Here is a 26,957-nt window from a genome sequence, read left to right as displayed (position 1 = left end):
ACACCAGTCAGCAGTGCTTCTTACGAGAGAAGCTTCTCAGCTTTAAAACTGATTAAAACCCACCTTAGGACAACAATGTTTGATGACAAGTTAAGTGACCTCGGAATTCTCAGTGTTGAGTAGAGGAGGGCACGCTCCCTCAACATGGATGAGTTTGTGAAACATTTTGCCAGTTCTCACCAGAACCACAGAATTATGCTGTTTTAAATCTACCAGGGATAATTTGGTACTTAACCGGTCCCTCTGGTCATGATTAAAACCTGCACTGTGTACTAGTTACTATACTGACATTCTAAAATGATAAATCCAAAGGGTATCATGTCACACAGATTTAATTTGGTCTTGATTAGGCCAATTCCAAAACTTTTCTTTGCTATTAGTTAACATAATATATATGAGCATACATATGATACTGTAAGTTTATGATACTGTAAATATTGATGGGCACCAAAATTATTTTTAAAGTCCATTTCTGCTTGATACCTGGTATGTCAAATTGCAGTGTGTTTTTTTGTAAATTGACTTTATTGTAAATAAACTATGCAATTTATGTAATACACAACAAATGCTATCTTATCTCCTTGGTGCTTGATCTTTATTTTCAGAAAATATTTTGGATGTTCAACACGTATAGACCCAGATTATATATATTCATGAAAACGGAGTGACCCAAGTCTCTCCAGTATGTGAGTACAGTGTCTGTCTGTCTGAGTGAGTGAGTGAGTGAGAGAGTGAGAGAGTGAGAGAGTGAGAGAGTGAGAGAGTGAGAGAGTGAGAGATGCCAGAGAGAGATGCCAGAGAGTGGGGACAGATGTTTTTAAGAGGAGAAAGAATTTTAAAAACAATAATGAGATGGTCAGAGACACACACATCAATAGTTTCCACATTATCAAACCATAGGACAGCACAAGATCAAGAGGATGGCTTTTGTTGTGCGTAGGTCACTGTGGCGTGTAGCACAAAGTTAAAGGGTTCTAATAGGTTAAGAAATGCCCCAGATAGCTCATTATTTGGGCAACACACATGAATGTTTAGAATAATAACCCTGTCATAATTAGGCGCAACCAAAGATAGCAGGTAAGAGAATTCTGCAATGAACAAACTATTAGGTTTAGGAGGGTGGTACACTAAAATATAAGACTCTCAAATGAGGACATTTTGCCACATGACACAGGGCTACATATATACTTGTCTATGAATGATGGCTACTCCCCCACCACGGCCAGGATTTCTGTCGATAGAAGAGGCTGGAGGGATAGATTCATTTAGACCAGGTATTCCCAAACTAGGATACGCGCAATGTCGTCGGAGGTACGCCAAATAAAAATGTGATTCACTTTTTTTTATATATATATAAAATAAATAAAAAAATCTTCACATTTTCAAACAGTACATTTATATTTTCCCAACGGGGCTATACATTTGGGTGAGTTTTTTTTCTCACCTTAGTAGCCTCGTTTCACTGTCAAAAATAAAATGAAACCATCTAGTGTTCAGTGAAATAACAACACGATGTCAAATACTGGTAGCCTAATAACTAAATAGCTAACATCCAATCACATTAACCATTACTCTCGTGGGAAACCGTCACTCTTGCGCATTTATAAAAAAAACATGACAATTTGAAAAATAAGCCACGGGAGTTTTTTGAGCGAGAACAAAGATGACTTTTGAGTAGTAAGACATGTACAAAACCAAAAGATACCATTAATAAGAAGGGGCTAGAAGCGTCTTATATTGTGAGCTACTGAGTAGATAGGACAGGCAAGCCCCATACTATTGTGGGGGACTTAATTCTTCCTGCTGCCGCAGATATGGCTAGGACAATGCTGGGGGTAAAGGCCCAAAAAACTACACAGACAATGCCTTCATCAAACAACACTGTTTCATGACGTGTTTCATGACGCATCAGTGACATGGCAGGAGATGTTTTGAAACAATTACTGCTTTGCATCCAAGCCAGTGAATTATATGCGTTACAGCTGGATGAGTCAACAGACGTGGCGGGCCTGGCACAGCTCCTGGTATATGTCCGTTACGTTAATGAGGGGTTAATTAAGGAAGACATCCTCTTCTGCAAACCACTGGAAACCAGGACAACAGGAGAGGATATTTTTTAAGTACTGGACAGCTTTGTGACATCAAATGAACTTTGGTGGTCGAGATATGTTGGTATCTGTACTGATGGCGCAAAATCCATGACAGGAAGACATAGTGGAGTGGTAACGTGCATGCAAGCAGTTGCTCCCGACGCCACTTGGGTACACTGCAGCATCCACCGAGAGGCTCTTGCTGCCAAGGGAATGCCTGACAGCTTGAAAGACATTTTGGACACTACAGTGAAAATGGTTAACTTAGTTAAAGCAATGCCCCTGAACTCTTGTGTATTTTCTGCATTATGCAATGATATGGGCAGCGACCATGTAACGCTTTTACAACATACAGAAGTTTGCTGGTTATCAAGGGGCAAAGTATTGACACGTTTTTTTTAAAATTGAGAGACGAGTTTAAAGTGTTCTTTACTGACCATAATTTTCACTTGTCTGACCGCTTGCATGATGACGAGTTTCTCCCACGACTGGCCTATCTGGGTGATGTCTTTTCTCGCCTGAATGATCTGAATCTAGGATTAGTTACTCCGCAACTATATTCAATGTGCGGGACAAAATTGAAGCTATGATTAAGAAGTTGGAGCTCTTCTCTGTCTGCATTAACAAGGACAACACACAGGTTTTTCCATCATTGTATGATTTTTTGTGTGCAAATGAACTCAAGCTTACGGACAATGTCAAATGTGGTATAGCGAAGCACCTGAGTGAGTTGGGTGCGCAATTACTTTCCTGAAACAGATGACACAAACAACTGGATTCGTTATCCCTTTCATGCCCTGCCTCCAGTCCACTTACCGATATCTGAACAAGAGTGCCTCATGAAAATTGCAACAAGAGATTCTGTGAAAATTGTATTTAATCAGAAGCCACTGTCAGATTTCTGGATTGGGCTGCGCTAAGAGTATCCTGCCTTGGCAAATTGCGTTGTTAAGACACTGATGCCCTTTGCAACCACGTACCTATGTGAGAGTGGATTCTCGGCCCTCACTAGCATGACAACGAAATACAGGAGCAGACTGTGTGTGGAAAATGATTGAAGACTGAGACTCTCTCCAATACAACCCAACATTTGCAGAGTTATGTGCATCCTTTCAAGCACACCCATCTCATTAACCTGTAGTGAGTTATTAACAATTTTTGATGAACAAATAAGGTTTTATATGTAAGACGGTTAAATAAAGAGCAAAATCATTGATTATTATATTATTATTTATACCCTGGTCCTATAAGAGCGCTTGTCACTTCCTACGAGCCGGGTTGTGACAAAAACTCACATTTATTCTTATGTTTAATAAATGTATCGTATAGTGTGTGCGTGGCAGGCTTACAATGATGGCAAAAAAACAACATTTGAGAGTTCGCTGATCCTGGTGCTAGAGGGGGTACGCAGCTGGAGGTTGAATGTTTGAAGGGGTACAGGACTATAACAAGTTTGGAAACCACTAATTTAGAGAACTAAAATCCTTGGTTTAAGCCAAGTTTCAGTAAGTATGAAAATATCAACTGTAAAATCAAATAACAAAATCATTGCATATGAATGACATATTTTGAGATCTTACATTCAATCTTGACATGGATTGCTGCCGGATTGACAGGTATTCAGGGGTTAGAGGAACATAAATGAGGTTACTTAGATTAACCGTACTACGGGGGATAACATGCTTTCCATGTCCTTTGTGTCACGTTGGTAAAAATTATTCGGGACACAGGCGCAGGAATGCGTACTAGTTTTTTTTATTGTACCCAAATTACGGCGTGCCGTGTAAAGGCACGGGGATGAAGACCAAACAAGCACGTACACAAAACACAGGTTTGAGACCCAACAAAAGAGCGAGGAGTACCTTGAATAATTAACACACGCGCACAATGATTAACACACGGGATGAGACCAGTAATCATCTGCGCAATCCACAATGGCACGAAAGCCAAAACACACAGCACAGGTACTCACACGCACATTGTAACAATAAATGGACAGCACCATGGTGATGTATACAAATACTAATCAGTTGAAATAGGGGACAGGTGTGCGTGATGAAAGTTCTGGAGGGATCCGTGACACTCTGGTGCTAATTATGACAGGGAGGACCGGAGAACTAACAGACCAAGGCCGTCAGTCTCTAAAACAGTTCGCAACGTTGCTGGAAATAATCCTGGAACCCCTGCGGTTAGGGTGAATCCAGTCTCTTTTAAAAGAGTGCTGGCTGCTCCCAAAGCAAGTCAAAATTGTCAAAGAAAGTAGCCCAGAAGCTGAACTGGTACACTCACCCGTTCCCTCATTGAGAACACAACAATAATACATCTGGTGAATGAATCAAGATGAGCTGACATATAGTAGGGAAAGAGAGAGCTGTGTTGAGACAGATGATGTGCTGCTCTCTGGTCCATTCCAAGCCCCCAGCCCAGACTCCCAGACTGACAATCACAGAGCCTCTATCTGACCCTGCCAGCAGGAAACAAACACTCCCAAGATAAGCCCTATCTTCACAAGCAGACCAGACTATATATGTGTGTGTATACAAGACTACAGTAGGTGCAGTAGTCTTACTGTTGTGATACAGTAGCGATGATGACGTGTGCGTAGTCGTGCACAAATGTGTGTGTGTGTTGTTTGTATGCCCTAATGTGTTCAGACTCAATGTTACCCGGCGTTGAGTGGTGAGGTAACACCACGGAGACAGAGAGCAATCAATCAACCAATCATTAGAATTCCCAACAAGCGGCTCTAAATCTCTGTGGCATTCTAATCGATAGCACTTAGCCTGCACCCCCAGTATTACGCAATGCCACTGTGGTCCACTGCTCTGGGAGACTATCACCCTGCCACACACACACAGGACTACCCACAGAGCATGACAGCAGGTCAATCAAATCTATCAACACAATTGCTCTCAATTAGATCAGGGTTTGATGAAAAGTTGGCTGGTGTTTTTAGGTGTGAGTGCAGAACTATGACGCCTTATGCAACAACAGAGGGCTTTTATATGGCTCAATACAGTAACCTTGATAGTGGCTCCCTGGAAGAGATCTATAAAAGGAGGAATGATAGCAAATTGAGAGTGAGAAAGAGTGTGTGAGAAAAAGACAGATGGAGGGAGACGGGGAGTGAGTGGGAAAGCAGACGAGTGGTTTTCTGTTTGCTGTAAGGGCAGTCAGCAGGGCCAAATTGGGGTGCAGCGGCTACTAGCTAGGTGAAGTAGGAGCTCAGACAGACAGATAGACAGAGCTGAACAGACACACTGAGCTGAACAGTATGGCACAGAGGCACATGTTCCTTTAAGAGGCTGCACTCAATGGAGATCACATGCCTGGGGCCTGTCCTGCTGACTCAGGCCTTCCACTACACTGCTAACCTCAAATCACACAGGAGGGAGAGAGAGAGGGAGAGAGAAAGAGAGAGGAAGGCTTAACTCAAATCACACAGGACACAGGAGACAGAGACAGAGAGTGGGGACGGAGAGTGAGAGAGAATGGGGTGCAGACAGGAAGGTAGAGGGAGAGCAGAAGATGGAGTAAATAATGAAGGGACAAAAGGCGGGAAAATGCAACAACACAGTCCGTAGTCAACACTTCTCTGCCTCTGGTTTCAGGCGGGAAACTAGTGGTTGTAACATGGGATAGAGAGAGCCCCATGGGACCTGCGTAACAACATAGCACCCGCCACCCTTATGTAACAAACGTTATCTCAACATCCTGATAGTGTTAGGAGATGATAAAAAACAACAACAAAGTTGGTCCTGTCCCTGCAGCAGGCTGTGATGTGGTTCAAAGGCGAGGTAATTAACTTAATGGGTCTGGTCTACAGGGATGATGAGGGAGGGCTTCTGACTGACTGATGGCTCCTTCCTGTTGTCGTACTGTAGGTAAGCCCTCCCTCTCCCCTCATCTACAACAGGAAATGGCTCTGGACACACTGTACATTCTGTAAGGCAAAGATCACTACCTGTCTGGATACAAGCCACCGCCTCAGAGGAAAGACGTGTTCGGCAATTAAACACCATGGAAACGGAGGGAAGTAATGTCATGCAGGGGAGCGGGATAGAGGAGATGAGAGCAGCTGGAGCTGTCATAGCAAGACAATGATACACACAATTACAGTACACACACACACACACACACACAAATATGTCACACACGGTACACTGAGTGTACAAAACATTAGGAACACCTTCCTAATACTGAGTTGCACCCCGCCCCGTTTGCCAAACACAACAGCCTTAATTGGTCAGGGCATGGACTCTACAAGGTGTCAAAAGCGTTCCACAGGGATGCTGGCCCATGTTGACTCCAATGCTTCCTACAGTTGTGTCTAGTTGGTTGGATGTCCTTTAGGTGGTGGACCATTCTTGATACACAAAGGAAGGAAACTGTTGAGCGTGAAACACCCAGCAGTGTTGCAATTCACACTCAAACCGGTGCGCCTGGCACCTACTACCATACCCTGTTCAAAGGCACAAATCGTTTGTCTTGCCCATTCACCCTCTGAATGGGACACTTACACAATCCATGTCTCCATTGTCTCAAAGCGTAAAAATCCTTCTTTAACCTGTCTCCTCCCCTTCATCTACACTGATTGAAGTGGATTTAACAAGTGATATCAATAAGGGATCATAACTTTCACCTGGCTTCCCCTGGTCAGTCTATGTCATGGAAACAGCAGGTGTTCCTAATGTTCTGTACAGTGTATATGCACAAACACAACACACACTGATATTAGAGCAGTGTGAAAGGCGAGTCGTAATCCCATTCCCTGGTTTCTCAGTAGCAGAGAGAGTGGATGACAGGATCAAAGGCTTGCTGTAGGAGCTGTCAGAAATCAATGGAGAGAAACCTGGGAGGATTACCCTCATGTCCTACACACATGCACAAGCCTTTTACAGCCTATTCAAACATGTCTGTGAAAACACAATTGGCACCACTGCCATTTGCGCACGCACACACACACACATGCACGTACAAATTAGTGATAGGAAGTTGAGTGATGGGAAAATGGAAATGTGACTGGGTTCACTACCTATTTAAAAAGGAATGCTGGTGAAAGTAGAAGAAGCAGTATTTCACATTATACTGTAACTTAAGCAGTGGCAATACTTCTGTTCCTATACATCTAAGTGATATTTAACTTCTATACTAGTCAGATACTTAGAGAAGGACAGGTGATGTAAAGTAGTGACTGTGGAGGGTGGTGGGGAGTGTACCTGGGTCCAGGGGCGAGGGAGGAGTGCTCTGGCCTGCTGGGTATAGTCCGCACATCTGGTGTCTCCTCCTTGGACTTCAGAAAGCACTTGGCCTCCTTGGAGTCAGCATCTACCTCTTTGGTTACTCTGAAGACAGTAACAGGCAGACACTTAAACCCAGGACTGTATTAGTGGCCTCAGTCTAATGAGCATAAGTAGAGATCAAATTACATAACACTGTACATTTCTCAAGAAAAGGACACACAAGGACACACACACAACAAGCCTCGGGTTGCTTTGGCACTTAAACAAATTGCCAACCTCTCTCTAATTCTCTCTCACACACACATACACATAAAAACATAACCCCAGTGAAAAAATAGATACTTTTTTTTAAACCAAAAACCGACATGGCTGATTTTTCATTAACCCCTTAGGTTGGTCACTGTTTACAAGCCAATAAAACCTACAAATATGTTTTCTGCTTTTGGTTGAGTCCCTCCCTGGTAGTAGGTTTGGCCGGGGTAGGCCGTCATGTGAATACGAATGTGTTCTTCACTGACTTGCCTAGTTTAAAAAAAAATATATATATATATATATATTGTACAAGAATCCTCTCCCACACATGTGCACTTACACACGTACACACACATGAATCAACACTTTGTAATAATGAGAGGACAATCCTTTCCCTCCATCTCCTGCCAAGTGGACATTTTTTATGCATTTTTTATGCCTCTGCCTCTCGCTCTTCTGTTTCTTCTCCCTTTCCTCCTTAAACCCTGCAATCGTTTCTAGCTTTCCCTCTACACAACCAGGCTCTACTGGATCATAGTCTTCTAAATTCCTCAAAAGAAACACTGCACCCCATCAAATATAATAGACAGTCCTCTCTTCTCCAATAGGACATAATGACAGGGATAGGAAGAGACCAGTCCAACATTAAGGTCAACCAGTACATCCTCTGGGAATACATTCTTTAAGATTGCATCCATTAGGGTGATAATGATAATCATATGTTGCAATGATTTCAGGCTTTCATAGAAAATAAGCAACGTCCTTTAATGTGTTTCATATTACATAGATAATACTAATGGTGAGACCCTGACTAATCTAAAACCACTTTCCCAGGACAATTATTTGGCCTGTAAACTGACATGTGTTGTTGTAACTCAGAAATGTAATTGCTCCAGTATGCTGTGGAATGCAGACACTTTCTCAGGATCATTATGTGAAGGGTTCAAATGTAAGGTTGCACTGCCACCTGGTGGTCAAAGAATGTACTACTACCGGTATGTGCACAGTGCACCAGTGGTCTAAACTTACCGAACCTCTTCCCCAGCAAAGTCAAACACCTTAGTGATGGTGACTTTAGAGGGCTCTTTAGGTTTAAGCTCTAAATGATGACGTTCTGATGGGGCCGCGGTGGACTTCTTCGGTCTGTCTGTGGGTGCAGCCTGGTGAAGATTGAAAAACAAAAACAGATGTTAGACATTATAGAGTTCCAAAGAGTAAAAACTTGACTCCAATGCAAACAACATACACAACCAGCAAGCTGTAACAGGAACCCAGGTTCCAACTATCATATGCCTGGATGTCTCTATGGGCAAGATGTCTGTAGAGTTGGTACAATACCTGCTGTTTAGTAGTCGACTGTGGTGATGGAATAGATGGCTTGGATTTGGGACCAACATCACTCAGAAAACTGGCCCACAAATCATCAGCTTTCTTCTTCTTTTTCTCTTCGTCCACCTCCTTCTTGGGCCTGGAATCAGAAAACTCTCCCTCCTCTCCCTCCTGCTCCTGCTCCTGCTCCTCCACTCTGCCATCCTGCTCTGTCTCCTCTAACTTCAGTCCTCCTTTCTTTCTTTTCCTATGAGGATCGACAAAGAGAGTGGTAGGAAAATAATGTAAAAAGATGGTCATCAACTGATTCCAGCAGACTAGCATGGAAATTCCAATAAAAACTGAGCAAAACGAAGCAATCAATGCACAAAGCACTCTCAACACTGGGGCCCCACAAGGGTGCGTGCTCAGCCCCACCTGTACCCCCTGTTCACCCACGACTGCGTGGCCATGCATGCCTCCAACTCAATCATCAAGTTTGCAGACGACACAACAGTAGTGGGCTTGATTACCAACAACGACAAGACAGCCTACAGGGAGGAGGTGAGGGCCCTCGGAGTGTGGTGTCAGGAAAGTAACCTCTCACTCAATGTCAACAAAACAAAGGAGATGATCGTGGACTTCAGGAAACAGCAGAGGGAGCACCCACCTATCCACATTGAAGGGACAGCAGTGGAAAAGGTGGAAAGTTAAGTTCCTCGGCGTACACATCACGGACAAAATGAAATGGTCCACTCACACAGACAGTGTGGTGAAGAAGGCACAACAGCGCCTCTTCAACCTCAGGAGGCTGAAGAAATTTGGCTTGTCACCCAAAACCCTGACAAACTTTTAGAGATGCACAATCGAGAGCATCCTGTCAGGCTGTACCACTGCCTGGTACGGTAACTGCACCGCCCTCAACCGCAAGGCTCTCCAGAGGGTGGTGCTGTCTGCACAACGCATCACCAGGGGCAAACTACCTGCCCTCCATGACACCTACAGCAGTCGATGTCACAGGAAGGCCAAAAAGATCATCGAGGACATCAACCACCCGAGCCACTGCCTGTTCACACCGCTACCGTCCAGAAGGCGAGGTCAGTACAGGTGCATCAAGCTGGGACCGAGAGACTGAAAAACAGCTTCTATCTCAAGGCCATCTGACTGCTAAACAGCAATCACTAACTCAGAGAGGCTGCTGCCTACATTAAGACCCAATCACTGGCCACTTTAATAAATGGAGCACTCGTCACTTTATACAATGCTCTCTAAATAATGCCACTTTAATAATGTTTACATATCTTACATTACTCATATCACATGTATATACTGTATGTTATACCATCTATTGCACCTTGCCTATGCCGCTCGGCCATCGCTCATCCATATACTTACATGTACATATTCTCATTCACCCCTTTAGATTTGTGTGTATTAGGTAGTTGTTGGGGAATTGTTAGATTACTTGTTAGATATTACTACACTGTCAGAACTAGAAGCCCAAGCATTTCGCTACACTCACATTAACATCTGCTAACCATGTGTATGTGACAAATAAAATTTGATTTGACACCATTGGTCTAAAAACAAAGCCAAATACAAAAGTGTTGAATCACTCACCTCATGCCAATGTCTTGGCCTTTCTTCTTTTTCTTCTTGGTGACATTATCTGACTGTTGGCTACTATGGTCAACCCCTTCCAGACCATCTTCTTTCACACATTGATTCATGTCATCTTCACTGAGGTTGTCATCTGTCAACCACACAACAATCATGGTAAGACTTGAATTGAATGACAAATACAGTAGCTAATTATCATCAAGCAACATACATGAAGAATATGACACATACAATGGAAATATTGCATAACTACTGTATAAGGTTATGATTCTCTGTCATGTGTGTAACGTTAATAAAATATATGCTCAACTAGCATTGCATTTCTATCTGTTTATGGAAGTAACCTTACCAGATGGGACATAGTCTTGATCTGCATTTGAAGAATAGCCATCGGAATCATAATCTGAGTAATTCATAATTTCCCCTCCAGAAAGAGCCTACACAATAGTAAACACAGCAGTAAATGTATGGATAACTGGCTAGCTAGCAAATTACAAAGCACCGGATATCTGACGAACCCTGTCTGTAGCTATCACGCGGTTACAAAATAACCGATAAAGTTATTAAATATTTCTAGCTGTATAGTTTATTATAGCTACAATTACAATAACAAACAAATACACAACTATCTACAATATGAAAACGTGTGGCTTTGTTGACTAGCTACAGAGAGGAGCGCGGATGTATATTTATCCTTGTGTAATTCTATGGTAGCTGCTTATCTGACTTCCCGATTTACTACGGCAAGTCCACAGGATCAATCGATCGTTAGGAAAGACGCGTTATCGCTTATTTTTTGTTGGAGAATGAATACCGTATTCATAATCGATTGCATTATTATATATTTATATGGTTTGGAAATTGTATTCAACAATTTATCAAAATTGTGAAATCCTTTTTGTGACCACGCCTCTGATGAGTCTGGTACGGCGTGACGCCAAATCAAGTTGTGTTGACATCAAGCTAACGGCTAATAACAGGAGATCAACCAACCCTTGTCGACTTGCTAGCTAGATCCAACATTAATGTTCTGATGGTGTTATTCGGATATTCGTGGTCTCGCACACATGCTCGTGGTGTTCTGTGCATTAGACATGCAGAACGGATATAACGAGATTGGGTTTGTGCAGCAAATTCTTAGCTTGAATTTGGTCCCTAGGAAAAATGGCACCAATCGAGGCAACGACACATCGCTTAGCGACTTCTCAGGTGAGATTCATTCCACAGCCCCTCTGTTCTACATTAGCCAGTTAAACAACATTATTATAAACTTTGTAACGTACATTTTTCGTTAACTATTATCCAGGTAACCGATTTAACGTAGCTAGTAATACTACTTAGTGAGCTACCACATTCATATAGACGCTAAACCTAAACTAAGGCGTCGTAACGTTTGGGTCCTTACGTTAGTCCATTATTATTGAGCTACTTAGCTAGCTAGATAGCTACTAGCTAGATAAGTTAACATGGCTACTACTGTAGCTAGCTATTGTGAATGCTAAACAAGTAGCTAGCTAGTTAACTTTAGCTGGCTAGCTAATCAAGTGCTAGCTAGCCAGCTGGCAATAACAACAAATATTATTGTGCAAAACGGACAACTTTAAATTACCCATAACGTTAGGTAATCCATTAGAGTAGCCATCAATTGTCTTTTTTGAGAGAAAGCATTGTTTTATATATATACATACCCACACACACACTCGAAAGGATTACCTAACGTTATGTATATATTACCAAACGTTTTATATATATATATATATATGTGTGAGAGAGATGTTATATATATGTGTAATCGTTAGCAGCTTGGATTATTTTACAGGGTGATTAAGGGGTCAGTTTAACATAATAGGTACTGGGTAGTATTTAATTCAGAACACATGTCAGGCAACAGGCATGTGTAATGTCTGTAAACTCTGCTAAACCTAGCAAGGCTATATGTTACTGCTTAGTTCCTTTGTTTCAGAGATGTGGTATGGAGTCTTCTTGTGGGCTGCTGTCTCTTCACTGGTGTTCCACCTACCTGCTGCTCTCCTGGCCCTCGCCACCCTGCGACAACACAAAATAGCCCGCTTCATGCCCATTGCCATCATACTGATGAGTATCGTGGGCCCTGTGTGTGGTGGTGTCCTTACCAGTGAGTTACTCACGTCATGTTCTGATAAGCCATCAACATAATCCATTATTGTACACGTAGACATAAACTACTCATTGAGTCAGTGTTCAAATTATTTTATACTTTTCAAAAAACAAAAATGTCTTTGTGCATGTAGGTGCCGCCATTGCTGGGGTGTACAAAGCAGCAGGGAAGAGGATGATCTCCTTGGAGGCATTGGTGTTTGGAGTGGGCCAGTCCTTCTGTGTCCTCATTATCTCCTTCTTAAGAGTCCTAGCTACACTCTAGCACTGGGACACAGGAACTCAAAGAGGGTGAGGGGGGGGGGGAGAACATGCAATCAGCAGGACGGCATATGCAAGAAAGCTGTTCCTTCAGAGGCCTTATTTTCTATATCTGTTACCGGATGACTTTGTTTGATACATGATTATTTGCCAAAGTGGTATATTTCAGGGCTGGCCAGGGGCTCTCTGTTTTTCTATGTGTGTTATTTTTCATTCAGATTGTTGTGTGTTGCTGTTGCACTATACTCAGAACAAGCCTTCTCATTTTGTGTGTTATAGATGTATCATGCACATAGCTGAGAATGAAACATTCCAGCATGCAGGAAATTTGTGCTCTACAATTTGAATGAGTACACTCCATTTACTGTCTCAATAGTTCCACAACCTGGTAAAGACTACAAGTCTGATGTGCATGCCTTCAGACAAACACTAAAGGAGAGCATTGTCTGCTCTGTTCCACCACAGACCAATCAGCTTAAATACAATGTCTTGACTGAGGTGTGATGTATTCACAATGAGGCACAGTGCTCGATGATATTGAAGTATAAATATCTAAGTCAGACATAGCTACAACTTTAAGCTTTGTTATTTCCACGTGTATATTTTTCTCTCTCTCTTCATATCCCAACTTGGGGTGTGTCTAATTATAATTAAAAAATATATATATTTAAGTCCATTCCAGCTTCTTCTGTAAGCAGAGGCAATAGAGAGAAGTGGAGACAATGAAGAGAATGAAAGTTGCAAGTTCCCAATCTCTTTGTATATTGCTGAGCAAACCATAGGGAATAATGTTGACTAATCTCATATTTATTTTATTTTCCTTAAATATAATTTTTTCAATATTGTTAGGGTATTTTTAGATAGTTGATCCGTGGGTTATATCAGTGTATATACAAAATACTTTTTCTGAGAGGAATCTTTACACATAAATTGCAGACTGTTCTAAGTTCTCTGGTGGCGTCAGTGTGCTTATATAATTTAATCTCTTTTGAGAACCTTCGCAGCATTGCTCAGTTTTTGCTAATGTTCTATTGGCCTTAATAATGGTAAAGGTGTACAGTATGTAGGAATAGTGTAATATATTGTTACTTTGGCATTGATTATGCTAAACTAATAAGAGGCAACCTCACTCTAAACCATGAATGTGAATCAGATTTCTGTAAAATTCCTTGTGGGATTTCTTCAATCTTTTTACCAAAGAGAACCTAAAACAAATGCACACCAGATTTTAGTTTTAACTGATAGCCCCTTGTCCCAAAATCCTACTTTAATTAAGGGCTCTATTCAATCTGTATCGCTGAAGCATTACAGATTTCGGGTTGTAAAGGTAATTTCCGATTGAGCCGACATATGCAGTGTTTACTGTGAATGCAGTCTCTGCTAATGCTGAAACGCTGCCTTTAAATTTGATTTGTGCTGTAATGCTGAACTTCCGTGATACGGATTGAATAGAGCCCTAAAGGTTTCGGTATTGTGTCCAGACTTATAAATCATGAGCCGTGTGTAAAAACAAGGTAAAAGTCCAACTCAGCAAGAAAAAAGTCCCAATCCACCATAGAAAAGCACAGCTTTGCAGATGTCTCTATTCTAAGCCAAGAGTAGCAGACTAGTGAAATCAAGCATTACAGTCCAACAAAAAGCTTTTTATGTTTTGTTATTCAGCATGGCTACATGCATATTGTTCAAAACTATCAGCAGTGTAGTGGTCATTAGTGCAGTAACAAAACCACATCCTTTTCAAAACACTAGTGTGAGGGACTGGTTATAGGAACAAATGAGGATGGTTGGTCAGCACACTATTTGGTAGTGGTTCATTATTGTAATGTAGACAGATTTGTGGTGATTAAAGTTTCTTAGCAGCAGGCTAGAGCTGTTCTTCTGTCTGGTAGTGATATCATGAGGGGTGACATGTTGAAAGCCATGCTCTGCTTATCTGGGCCTTGAACACCTCAATTCCACAGAATGTTTATTTTTCTAAGGTTCTTTAACTTTCCTTATTGTAGCATGACTGCACACTACCTACTGTTTGTTATATAGCTAGTTGGTTTGTCTTGCTTTAAATAAATGAATGCTCTTTATTGCCCATGTGATTTTAATCTATGGATTGATTTTGGTTTTACAAGACAAGGTTGATTTTATTACATTAAATTAAAGTGCCAATTGTTAATATTTTCATGTAATAAAATATTTCAGGTTATTATTTGAGTGGTGTATTGATTTCAACTCATTTTGACTACTGCATTACACCTTGGTAGTGTGTATAGACCTCCCCACAGATGGATTATTTATCTCCTGCTCCATCTCTGCCTCTCCATACACACACACAGATGGCACTCCTGTGATTTTACTACCTCCACCAGCCAAGTCCCAGTAGCAGCACGGCTCGGTGGCGGTCGGATGGAGTAATGTGGTGTTACCAGGGAGAAACTACACACAGATCACTCATGAGGGGGCAACTCTGTCTAGGCTGTACTCCATGTATTCCTGGCAGGCACCATGAGACAGCCTGGTGCTTTATGATCATCATGAAACATCCACATCACTGAGAAGTGAGCTAATATCGGTCTTCCTGGCTATTTCATGTTTTCAAAGCACTTCACAGGTGAAACACTGCTGTTTATTTGAATAATGATTAAATCAAGGTTTTGTCAATACTTTTTGTGTAGTATTTTGTAGCTTCGTACATCAAGTGATGGTTGTTAATATAAAAAACAGTCATGTTGCTCTAGTTCCCCCTACCAACGGTTGTGTTGCTCTAGTTCCCCCTACCAACGGTTGTGTTGCTCTAGTTCCCCCTACCAACGGTTGTGTTGCTCTAGTTCCCCCTACCAACGGTTGTGTTGCTCTAGTTCCCCCTACCAACGGTTGTGTTGCTCTAGTTCCCCCTACCAACGGTTGTGTTGCTCTAGTTCCCCCTACCAACGGTTGTGTTGCTCTAGTTCCCCCTACCAACGGTTGTGTTGCTCTAGTTCCCCCTACCAACGGTTGTGTTGCTCTAGTTCCCCCTACCAATGGTTGTGTTGCTCTAGTTCCCCCTACCAACGGTTGTGTTGCTCTAGTTCCCCCTACCAACGGTTGTGTTGCTCTAGTTCCCCCTACCAACGGTCGTGTTGCTCTAGTTCCCCCTACCAACGGTTGTGTTGCTCTAGTTCCCCCTACCAACGGTTGTGTTGCTCTAGTTCCCCCTACCAACGGTTGTGTTGCTCTAGTTCCCCCTACCAACGGTTGTGTTGCTCTAGTTCCCCCTACCAACGGTCGTGTTGCTCTAGTTCCCCCAACCAACGGCTGTGTTGCTCTAGTTCCCCCTACCAACGGTTGTGTTGCTCTAGTTACCCCAACCAACAGTCATGTTGCTCTAGTTACCCCAACCAACAGTCATGTTGCTCTAGTTCCCCCTACCAACAGTCATGTTGCTCTAGTTCCCCCAACCAACAGTCATGTTGCTCTAGTTCCCCCTACCAACAGTCATGTTGCTCTAGTTCCCCCTACCAACAGTCATGTTGCTCTAGTTCCCCCTACCAACAATCATGTTGCTCTAGTTCCCCCTACCAACAGTCATGTTGCTCTAGTTCCCCCTACCAACAGTCATGTTGCTCTAGTTCCCCTACCAACATTCATGTTGCTCTAGTTCCCCCAACCAACAGTCATGTTGCTCTAGTTCTTCCTACCAACAGTCACGTTGCTCTAGTTCCCCCTACCAACAGTCATGTTGCTCTAGTTCCCCCCCACCAACAGTCACGTTGCTCTAGTTCCCCCTACCAACAGTCACGTTGCTCTAGTTCCCCCTACCAACAGTCATGTTGCTCTAGTTCCCCCTACCAACAGTCATGTTGCTCTAGTTCCCCCTACCAACAGTCATGTTGCTCTAGTTCCCCCTACCAACAGTCATGTTGCTCTAGTTCCCCCTACCAACAGTCATGTTGCTCTAGTTCCCCCTACCAACAGTCATGTTGCTCTAGTTCCCCCTACCAACAGTCATGTTGCTCTAGTTCCCCCTACCAACAGTCATGTTGCTCTAGTGTTGCTCTCGTTCTCTAGTGTTGCTCATGTTGCTCTCGTTCCCCCTACCAAGTCATGTTGCTCTAGTTCCCCCTACCAACAGTCATGTTGCTCTAGTTCCCCCTACCAACAGTCATGTTTCTCTAGTTCCCCCTACCAACAGTCATGTTGTTCTAGTTCCCCCTACCAACAGTCATGTTGTTCTAGTTCCCCCTACCAACAGTCATGTTGCTCTAGTCCCCCTACCAACAGTCATGTTGCTCTAGTTCCCCCTACCAACAGTCATGTTGCTCTAGTTCCCCCTACCAAGTCATGTTGCTCTAGTTCCCCCTACCAACAGTCATGTTGTTCTAGTTCCCCCCACCAGCAGTCAAGTTGCTCTAGTTCCCCCTACCAACAGTCATGTTGCTCTAGTTCCCCCTACCAGCAGTCATGTTGCTCTAGTTCCCCTTACCAGCAGTCATGTTGCTCTAGTTCCCCCTACCAGCAGTCATGTTGCTCTAGTTCCCCCTACCAGCAGTCATGTTGCTCTAGTTCCCCCCACCAACAGTCACGTTGCTCTAGTTCCCCCTACCAGCAGTCATGTTGCTCTAGTTCCCCCTACCAGCAGTCATGTTGCTCTAGTTCCCCCCACCAACAGTCACGTTGCTCTAGTTCCCCCTACCAACAGTCATGTTGCTCTAGTTCCCCCTACCAACAGTCATGTTGCTCTAGTTCCCCCTACCAAGTCATGCATACGAGCAGTGATGACAGTGCTCTTGATGACACTTCAGAATCAACTTTTTAATAATTATTAACAAGTATAGGTATGGATTTACACTCTTTAAAACATTTTGTTCATAATTTGTTTATTTTTTACATAATCTGGCGTGCAAGATAGAAAATAGACTCTACGCAGGTCAGTCCATGTGTTTCTCCATTAAGGGGGGTTCAGTTCTTTGGTCTGATGTTTCTGCCTGCGCTGTGTGCTGCTGTGAGACCGTCTCACCCCTCTTCTCTGCTGTGCTCTTTCCCTCTACCTGACTGGCCCCCACTGGGCTTGTCCCTGGCTTGTCCTCTGTTACCGGCCGGCTGTCCTTCCCCTCACCTTCTCCAGTCCTCTCTTTCCCTGCTTCACCTGCTGTTTGGATGATTAGACAAAGCAGAGATGAGATTTTTAATCTCAAAGACAACACAGAACAAGATGGAACCTGCCTTTTTACAGGCAGAAAGATAAGCCTAACAAAGTTTGAAAGAAAAGAAAAGCAATTGTTTCTTGATTAGATTAGTATTATTCAAGCAATCATTTCTATTTAATCCAAAACAAGGTAATTCTAGACTTTAATATCTTGCACTTTACAGCATGCTGTGATGTAGATATTGACTGAGGGCTGCATGAGGGTTGTGGGCATAATGATGAAGCATGGCTTTAATAAATCTTTCACATTAATTGTACCATGGGGGACCTGATATCCAGTCCTCCTCCAGCTCTGTAATTGAAGGTGATTAGTATATGAGATGTAATAGGATAGTAATGTCTCTAAAGTGCATGTGGTGCTGAGGCCCTGGTGGGTGAGTTATTATTATTTTTACAGACAAATAGATGTGGACAAAGCAGAGGGAGGAGGAGCAAGTGGGCATATGCCCATTAGGCCAAGGCTCATAGGCCCCAAACTAAAAATTTGTAAATTTGGCACAGTGCCTCAAGAAGTGCATCCATTTTACAACCATACACTCATCTTCAAGATATCTTGACTCAATCTACCTTTCAAACCATATGTTCAGTCAGCAACTGTTCTTATTTCCCCCGACGATGCCTGCACCTTACACCCTGCACCCTTGCCCCCATACTCACCCTCCTCTCCCTCTAGCTGGATCTCACTACAGGTAGGGAGCTCCCCCAGGTTGGTACGTTTCTGGACTGGTGACCTCTGCAACCATGGCAATGCTAACTTCAGCTCTGATGGGAGGGAGGAAGAGTAAAGATGAACAACCTGCCTCAAATACATAATGTAACAGGGCATCAATGAACACGTTTAGGCTTTTCGATGTATTTGTACACAGTGACGCATATATGTTTTTAGTGAAGTTCTACCATGGGGGAAGGTGTAAAGGATGATAGACTATTTATTTATTTGGATCCCCATTAGCTTTTTCTGTAGCAGCAGCTACTCTTCCTGGGTTCCACAAAAAACACAGGACATGACAATTTAAAAAACACTGATAGACAAGGACAGTCACACAAATTTGAAATACAACGACATACAAACAATACAACAAAATATTATCCAAACAATATAGCTAAGAAATTATGTGTGTGTCTGTGTGCGTGTGTTTGTGTGTGTTCCCTCACACTCCCTGCTGTTCCATGAGATGTTGTTTAAATCATTTTTATAAGGTCATTTTGCTGTTTGCTTGAGTAATTGGAGATGGAAGGGAGTTCCATGTGATCATGGCTCTGTATAATACAGTGCGTTGCTGTGAATTCGTCTTGGACTTGGGGACTGTGAAGAGACCCCTGGTGGCATATCTTGTGGGGTATGTGTGAGTATCTGAGCTGAATGTTATTTGATTATGCAAACAATCTGGATTTTTCATCACAGTAATATTTCTCATAAAAACTAGAAGAGATGCAGTTAATCTCTCCTCAACCAGGAAAAACTGTCATGTTGTTGATATTAGTTCTGTATGTGCAGTTAAGGGCAAGGTGTGCTGCTCTGTTTTGAGCCAACTGCAGCTTTGCTTGATCTTTCTTTGCTGCACTTGACCATATTAGCGGACAATAATCAATATGGGACAAGACCAGAGCCTGAACAACTAGTACAGTTGATGTTTGTGTAAGAAAAGGCAGAACATATTTTTATAACAGACACACCCCTCCCCATCTTCACATACCCCTCCCCATCTTCACATACCCCTCATCTTCACATACCCCACCTCATCTTCACATACTCCTCCCCATCTTCACACCCCACCCCATCTTCACATACCCCTCCCCATCTTCACACCCCACCCCATCTTCGCACACTCCTCCCCATCTTCGCACACTCCTCCCCATCTTCACACACTCCTCCCCATCTTCACACACTCCTCCCCATCTTCACACACTCGTCTCCATCTTCACACACTCCTCCCCATCTTCACACACTCCTCCCCATCTTCACAACTCCTCCCCATCTTCACACACTCCTCTCCATCTTCACAACTCCTCCCCATCTTCACATACCCCTCCCCATCTTCACACACTCCTCCCCATCTTCACAACTCCTCCCCATCTTCACATACCCCTCCCCATCTTCACACACTCCTCCCCATCTTCACAACTCCTCCCCATCTTCACACACTCCTCTCCATCTTCACAACTCCTCCCCATCTTCACAACTCCTCCCCATCTTCACACACTCCTCTCCATCTTCACAACTCCTCCCCATCTTCACATACCCCTCCCCATCTTCACACACTCCTCCCCATCTTCACACACTCCTCCCCATCTTCACAACTCCTCTCCATCTTCACAACTCCTCCCCATCTTCACATACCCCTCCCCATCTTCACACACTCCTCCCCATCTTCACACACTCCTCCCCATCTTCACATACCCCTCCCCATCTTCACACACTCCTCCCCATCTTCACACACTCCTCCCCATCTTCACATACCCCTCTCCATCTTCACACACGCCTCTCCATCTTCACACACCCCTTCCCATCTTCACACCCCACCCCATCTTCGCACACTCCTCCCCACATACTCCTCCCCAGTAACGTAAACTCACCCCATTCCGTACACATGTGCGTAACCGCGACATTCAAATGAGGCTGCAATGAAAACGAATGGGACTGTAGTGACTGTGTTGGCATCAAAATCCGGGGTGTGAACTACGTTTCGATTCAGCATTGATTGACATGGTAATGGACTAACAGTATTGGAGAAAAGATTAAAAAACTGACCCCTCTGACGCTGTACGTTACATCGTGACGTGTCACGACGTAACGTACAGCGCTCATTTGCAACTCATTTTGTGCCGTACAGCCTCTTTCCACCAGAGGTAGCCCTTCTCTCGCAGATTAAAATCATGCTTAACCATATACACTTTTAAAAAAACTTCACGATTTTTGTCTAAATTAATATAATTATTGCTAATATTAAACTAATATTTCATGACTAGGGTGCCAATTGCATTTTTTTGCCCGTCATTACTGCGAGCCATCATGACACTCAAAAGCCGGAACAGCTGCAGTTCACTTGTGAGGCTAACGTTAGCGCAGCCCTAAACCCCTCTTCAAATTCTACACAAACCTTCAAACAGGTGATAAGACATTACATAAACTCTTTACGTTTTATTCACCCCGCTCCTCCGCTCTCTCCACTGGCTTCCAGTTGAAGCTCGCATCCGCTACAAGACCATGGTGCTTGCCTACGGAGCTGTGAGGGGAACGGCACCTCCGTACCTTCAGGCTCTGATCAGGCCCTACACCCAAACAAGGGCACTGCGTTCATCCACCTCTGGCCTGCTCGCCTCCCTACCTCTGAGGAAGTACAGTTCCCGCTCAGCCCAGTCAAAACTGTTCGCTGCTCTGGCACCCCAATGGTGGAACAAACTCCCTTACGACGCCAGGTCAGCGGAGTCAATCACCACCTTCCGGAGACACCTGAAACCCCACCTCTTTAAGGAATACCTAGGATAGGATAAAGTAATCCTTCTAACCCCCCCCCCCCCTAAAATATTTAGATGCACTATTGTAAAGTGGTTGTTCCACTGGATATCATAAGGTGAATGCACCAATTTGTAAGTCGCTCTGGATAAGAGCGTCTGCTAAATGACTTAAATGTAAATGTAATTTACATTTTAAAGTTGACTAGTTGGACAAATCGGGTGAAAAAAAACTGTTTTCTTCACCCAACATATTTCCCCCTTTCAAGATCACTTCGTAGCCTTCGCTCCCCACCCGCCATTTTTAAAAAGACCCGACGGAGCTCATTGCCTTGTGGAATTATGCAGAGATGGGCATCATGAGGGTCTCCTCATTCATTTTGTTGGAAAGGGGATAAATTGTGCTTTACATTGGTATTCATATTACAGTTGATCTGGAAGTATTACGTTTTTTGGGCGCAAAAATAAGGTCAATTTTACAGACCAAGGCGATGTACAAAAGTGAGTGAGTTTACGTTATATACACACAGTATAGTCTTTGTATATGGCTTTTATCATCTGCAGTAACCAGTGGTATACAGCAGGAGGTGTTCTCTCTCTCTCTCTGCTGACGAGCTCACCTTCGGGGTCCAGCAGAGCAGCATGTTCTTGGTGGAGCGAGTCGTCATAGACGGACACAGCTCTCCGCTGGGGAGAGGGCTTCATACGGGACTGGGGTTTAGGAAGGCTCTCTAGGGGATGACCAAGACACACAGGACTCAGATACACAATTACACACACAGTGACACCAAGACACAACTCGCGGTGGATTTAGGCTTGACACTTAAGTCACAGTGACATTCATGTCCAAAAAGACCAGAGCAGGCATACACAACACATGTTTGGGATGCCATCCTCTGCCATAATGTGGACCCAAATAACATCAGGGTGCTACATATTGGTGGTGGACTGTGCAATACACTGTACATTAATGTCATTCAGTCATTCAGCTAGTGCACTCGAGTCAAAACCAATACAGTCCGACTTCTGGCAAATGGATTCCCAGGATTGATATCAGCTCACTTTGATTATGTAAAATAATCTTTCTAATACAGACAAGTGCATTAGGTGCTGCCATGCACAAAATATGTTACAGTATATGAAAACAAAGAGATACCAAAGTAATTATTATGCTCTGAGCATTCACTGTGATTGCATTATTTCATAGTAAGCTTATAATGAAAGACAAAGCATCAGAGAGAGTGGGAGAGACAAAGCATCCGAGAGAGTGGGAGAGACAAAGCATCAGAGAGAGTGGGAGAGACAAAGCATCAGAGAGAGTGGGAGAGACAAAGCATCCGAGAGAGTGGGAGAGACAAAGCATCCGAGAGAGTGGGAGAGACGAAGCATCAGAGAGAGTGGGAGAGACAAAGCATCAGAGAGAGTGGGAGAGACAAAGCATCAGAGAGAGTGGGAGAGACAAAGCATCAGAGAGAGTGGGAGAGACAAAGGGAACAGATACAGAACATAAAACTAGCTTGGTATTTTTCTGCACAGACAGAAAAAACATTATAGTTAGTCAAGTATTTTTTCACAAATTAAAAAGTGTGCTCAGACCTGGAAAGAAGAGAGGTGAGTGATACTGTATGTACAGTGCATTTGGAAAGTATTCAGACCCCTTTTCTTTTTTCTACATTTTGTTGTGTTATGCGTTATTCTAAAAACAAAAAAATGTTTTAATCCCTCATTAATCTTCACATAATACCCCATAATAACAAAGTGAAAACTTATTTACATAAGCATTCAGACCCTTTGCTATGAGACTCGAAATTGAGCGCATGTGCATCCCATGGTTACTCTGACAGAACTCCAGAGTTCATCTCTGGAGCTCTGTCAGAGTGACCATCAGGTTCTGTGGAGATGGGAGAACCTTCCAGAAAGACAACCATCTCTGCAGCACTTCACCAATCAGGCCTTTATGGTAGTGTGGACAGACGGAAGCCCCTTCTCAATGAATGCACATGACAGCCCGCTTGGAGTTTGCCAAAAGGCACCTGAAGGACTCTCAGACCATGAGAAACAAGATTCTCTGGTCTGATGAAACCAAGATTGAACTCTTTGGCCTGAATGCCAAGCGTCACACCTGGATGAAACCTGGCACCATCCCTATGGTGTAGCATGGTGGTGGCAGCATCATTCTGTGGGGATGTTTTCAGCAGCAAGGACTGGGAGACTAATCAGGATCGAGGGAAAGATGAACGGAGCAAAGTACTGAGAGATCCTTGATGAAAGCCTGCTCCAGAGTGCTCAGGACTGGGGCAAAGGTTCACTTTCCAACAGGACAACAACCCAAAGCACACAAGCAAGACAACGCAGGAGTGGCTTCGGGACAAGTCTCTGAATGTGCTTGAGTGGCCCAGCGAGACCCCGGACTTGAACCTGATCTAACATCTCTGGAGAGACCTGAAAATAACTGTGCAGCAACACTCCCCATCCAACCTGAGAGCTTGAGAGGATATGCAGAGAAGAATGGGAGAAATTCCCCAAATACAGGTGTGCCAAGCTTGTACCCAAGAAGACTGAAGGCTGTAATCGCTGCCAAAGGTTTTTTCAACAAAGTACTGAGTAAATGGTCTGAATACTTGTGTAAATGTGATATATCTGTTTTTTTATTTAGAATAAATGTAATAAAAAATTATAACCTGTTTTTGCTTTATCATTATGGGGTATTGTGTGTAGATTTAGTCAATTTTAGAATAAGGCTTCAACATAACAAAATGTGGAAAAAGTAAAGGGGTCTGAATACTTTCCAAATGCACTGTATGTATACCTTCAGTGACTGATTGTGCTCTCTCAGTGCGCTCCCTGCTCTCCAGAGAGCTGGGGTCCCTGTGTGGCGATGGGGCAGGGGGAGTCTCCTTGCGGGAGGAAGGACTGGTCGGCTCACTCTGCTGGGTCTGGGTCTGGCTCTGGGACGGCTCTGGCTCTGCTGGCTGGGTCTGGGTTTCCGTGGCTGTGTTGGACTGCCGGGGGACCCCCGGGGATGTCCTAGCGGCAGCAGGGTGCTGCTGGGGGGCTGGGAGAGGGGGTTTGGCTGCCACTGTGGGTTTGGGAGGGAGGGGGCCAATGGGACGTCCTTGGAGGAGGGGCTTGTCTGTTCTGAGAGCCTCCACGCCTGCTCTGATTGGCCGCCTGGTGTCTGAGGGGAGAAGGGAGGTTGCACTGAAGTCATTGCTTCAACATTATATTTACATAAAGGCTTGGAGCAAAACTTTTTGGCTCGAGGGCATATCGGGATTTTGAAATTTAATGGAGGGCCGCATTTTTGGGGGGACAATTGTTTGTTAAACTCAATTTGCGGGGGCCTCCCGAGTGGCGCAGCGGTCATAGCACTGCATCGCAGTGCTTGAGGCGTCACTACAGACCCGGGTTCGATCCCAGGCTGTGTCACAGCTGGCCGTGAATGGGAGACTTATGAGGCGGCACACAATTGGCCCAGCGTCATCCAGGTTAGGAAGGCGTTTGGCAGGCTGAGATTTACTTGTCACATCGTGCTTTAGCGACTCCTGTGGCAGGCCGGGCGCATGCACTCTGACACGGTCGCCAGGTGCACGTTGTTTCCTCCAACACATTGATGCGGCTGGCTTACGGATTAAGTGGGCATTGTGTCAAGAAGCAGTGCGGCTTGGCTGGGTCGTGTTTTTCGACCTTCGCCTCTCCTGAGTCCGTACGGGAGTTGTAGCGATGGGACAACACTGTAACTACCAATAGAATACCATGAAATTGGGGAGAAAAAAGGGGTAAAAAATACAAATGAAACATTTATTTGTATTTTATAAAGTTTTTGTCTCGCGGGCCGGATTGAAGTCCTTGGCCTGGCTGGATATGACCCAGTGGGCCGTACTTTGCCCCCCATTGGCTTGGAGTATAGATGGATATATTACATGGACATCCATTCACCAGATTTAAGTGTCAGAATTACCTGAAGCTGATGTGGACATAGTGCGAGGCTTCATGGACGTGGGTGGTGGCTCAGGTTTTTTGTCAAGAATTGCACCTGAGAAAGAGTAGAGGATTATAGCAAAATGGGAGGTTCACCTACACATACTATGAGCTTCTCCATACTTGAAGCAGTCTGACACACAAAATAAACAAGAAATCCACACAAAAAACAGCTAAGGGAGCTTTCACTGTTATCTTTAGAGCTCTATTGGCTGATAGTGCTGAGTTCCCCTCTGAGTGAATGTGTGAACTGATCCCTGACCTCCAGCACTGAGTGACAAAGGGCAGTAATGACTCCCAGGCTAGCCGGTCTGCGTTGCTCGGACTTCCCATGAACCTCTCTGGCCTGCTCTAACCTCAGGGTCAACGCCAGTCACAACCCAGCTAGCACATAACGTTCTGAGACCCATATGTTTCTTAGAGCTTGGTGAGAGCGTGGTTGTCCTATGGTTATTTAGTATACAGCCTTCCCACAACATTCTGGAAATGGTGCAGGATAGTTGCTTGGCTTTGGAACATTCTCAGCACAGATAAGGAACTTGACAAAATAACGTTATTTTCTTGGTATTTAATTGGTTTAACAGAACGTTTCCTAAAAGTATCAAACATTTTTGGTAATGTTCTAGAAATCTTCTCCAACTGGTTTGACATTGGGAATGTTTTCAAATAGTTCAGAGAACATTCAGAAACAACCCACTGGGCACAAACTGGTTGAATCAATTTTGTTTCCATGTCACTTCAATTAAATATGTTGAACCAACGTGGAATAGACGTTGAATTGATGTCTGAGCCCATTGTGAACGTTCTTCTGTGGGAATTTCAGTACTTCAGCATAACGTTTCGTCATGGTTCTATTTAAAGTGATGTTCTTTGAACATTAAGAAAACTTTACAGAAAAACCACAAGAAAACATTAGTAACGTTCAAAGAACGTTATAAGAATGTTATTGAAAAACATATACATTCCGTTCTCAGCGTCAACAAAACTCTCTCTATCCTTTATCTTTTTAAGTGTGTTCAGGTGTGTTGGTTGTGCCCACTAATGAGTGCTTGTTTCCTTTGAAATTGGGTCTGTTTGAATAGACTAAACGGAACAGCTTTGTACGAGTTAAAACATGGCATGCTAGCTCCATCCTGGTGGTGCAGTGGACTAATTCCATGGATAGAAAACAGAAGATCATAGGTTCATCTCTGATCTCTGACACTGATGCGGTGTCACAAAACAAAAATAAATGTTTGGATGATTAATGTCTAAGCAAAATAATTTCCATGTCTCCTATCTGTGCATGGAGTTCTAAACAGTTAACCTAAGCTAGCAGTGTTATTAAAAGTCTTATTGAAACATTCAGTAAAAGCTTTAAGGAAGTTATTCAAAAACCTCAAAATAACCGTTAATAAAACCTCACAGGAAAACTTTCAGGGAACCATAGTAAAA

General features: G+C 43.6%; 2 protein-coding genes and 1 pseudogene across 3 annotated transcripts in view; 1 reads left to right on the top strand and 2 right to left on the bottom strand.

The window, feature by feature from the left end:
- Positions 1 to 11,231, bottom strand: part of cfdp1 (craniofacial development protein 1) — a 45,887-nt gene extending 34,656 nt beyond the window's left edge. Inside the window, exons 1-5 of one of the 2 annotated variants that reach the window (XM_055940277.1) lie at positions 10,863 to 11,231; positions 10,514 to 10,646; positions 8,924 to 9,161; positions 8,615 to 8,745; positions 7,310 to 7,435 (exon numbers count right to left, since the gene is read on the bottom strand). In XM_055940277.1, coding sequence (XP_055796252.1) covers positions 7,310 to 7,435; positions 8,615 to 8,745; positions 8,924 to 9,161; positions 10,514 to 10,646; positions 10,863 to 10,929 — 695 coding nt within the window. In that variant the 5' untranslated portion in view covers positions 10,930 to 11,231. The remainder of the gene's footprint in view (positions 1 to 7,309; positions 7,436 to 8,614; positions 8,746 to 8,923; positions 9,162 to 10,513; positions 10,647 to 10,862) is intronic. The other variant, XM_055940278.1, reaches the window with a different exon arrangement.
- A 55-nt stretch (positions 11,232 to 11,286) lies between these two features.
- LOC129867103 (transmembrane protein 170A-like) lies at positions 11,287 to 15,107 on the top strand. The gene is made up of 3 exons (XM_055940279.1): positions 11,287 to 11,722; positions 12,477 to 12,647; positions 12,784 to 15,107. Exons 1-3 carry the CDS (start codon positions 11,581 to 11,583, stop codon positions 12,912 to 12,914), a joined length of 444 nt encoding a protein of 147 aa, XP_055796254.1. The 5' UTR covers positions 11,287 to 11,580; the 3' UTR covers positions 12,915 to 15,107.
- Positions 15,108 to 17,671: 2,564 nt separating this feature from the next.
- The window catches only part of LOC129866534 (capping protein, Arp2/3 and myosin-I linker protein 3-like), a 50,966-nt pseudogene continuing 41,680 nt past the window's right edge, over positions 17,672 to 26,957 (bottom strand).

The sequence above is a fragment of the Salvelinus fontinalis genome, chromosome 12 (genome assembly GCF_029448725.1).
Source record: "Salvelinus fontinalis isolate EN_2023a chromosome 12, ASM2944872v1, whole genome shotgun sequence".
NCBI lineage: Eukaryota > Metazoa > Chordata > Actinopteri > Salmoniformes > Salmonidae > Salvelinus > Salvelinus fontinalis.
The sequence above is the reverse complement of the archived record's forward strand: the minus strand, read 5'-3'. Positions and strand labels throughout refer to the sequence as shown.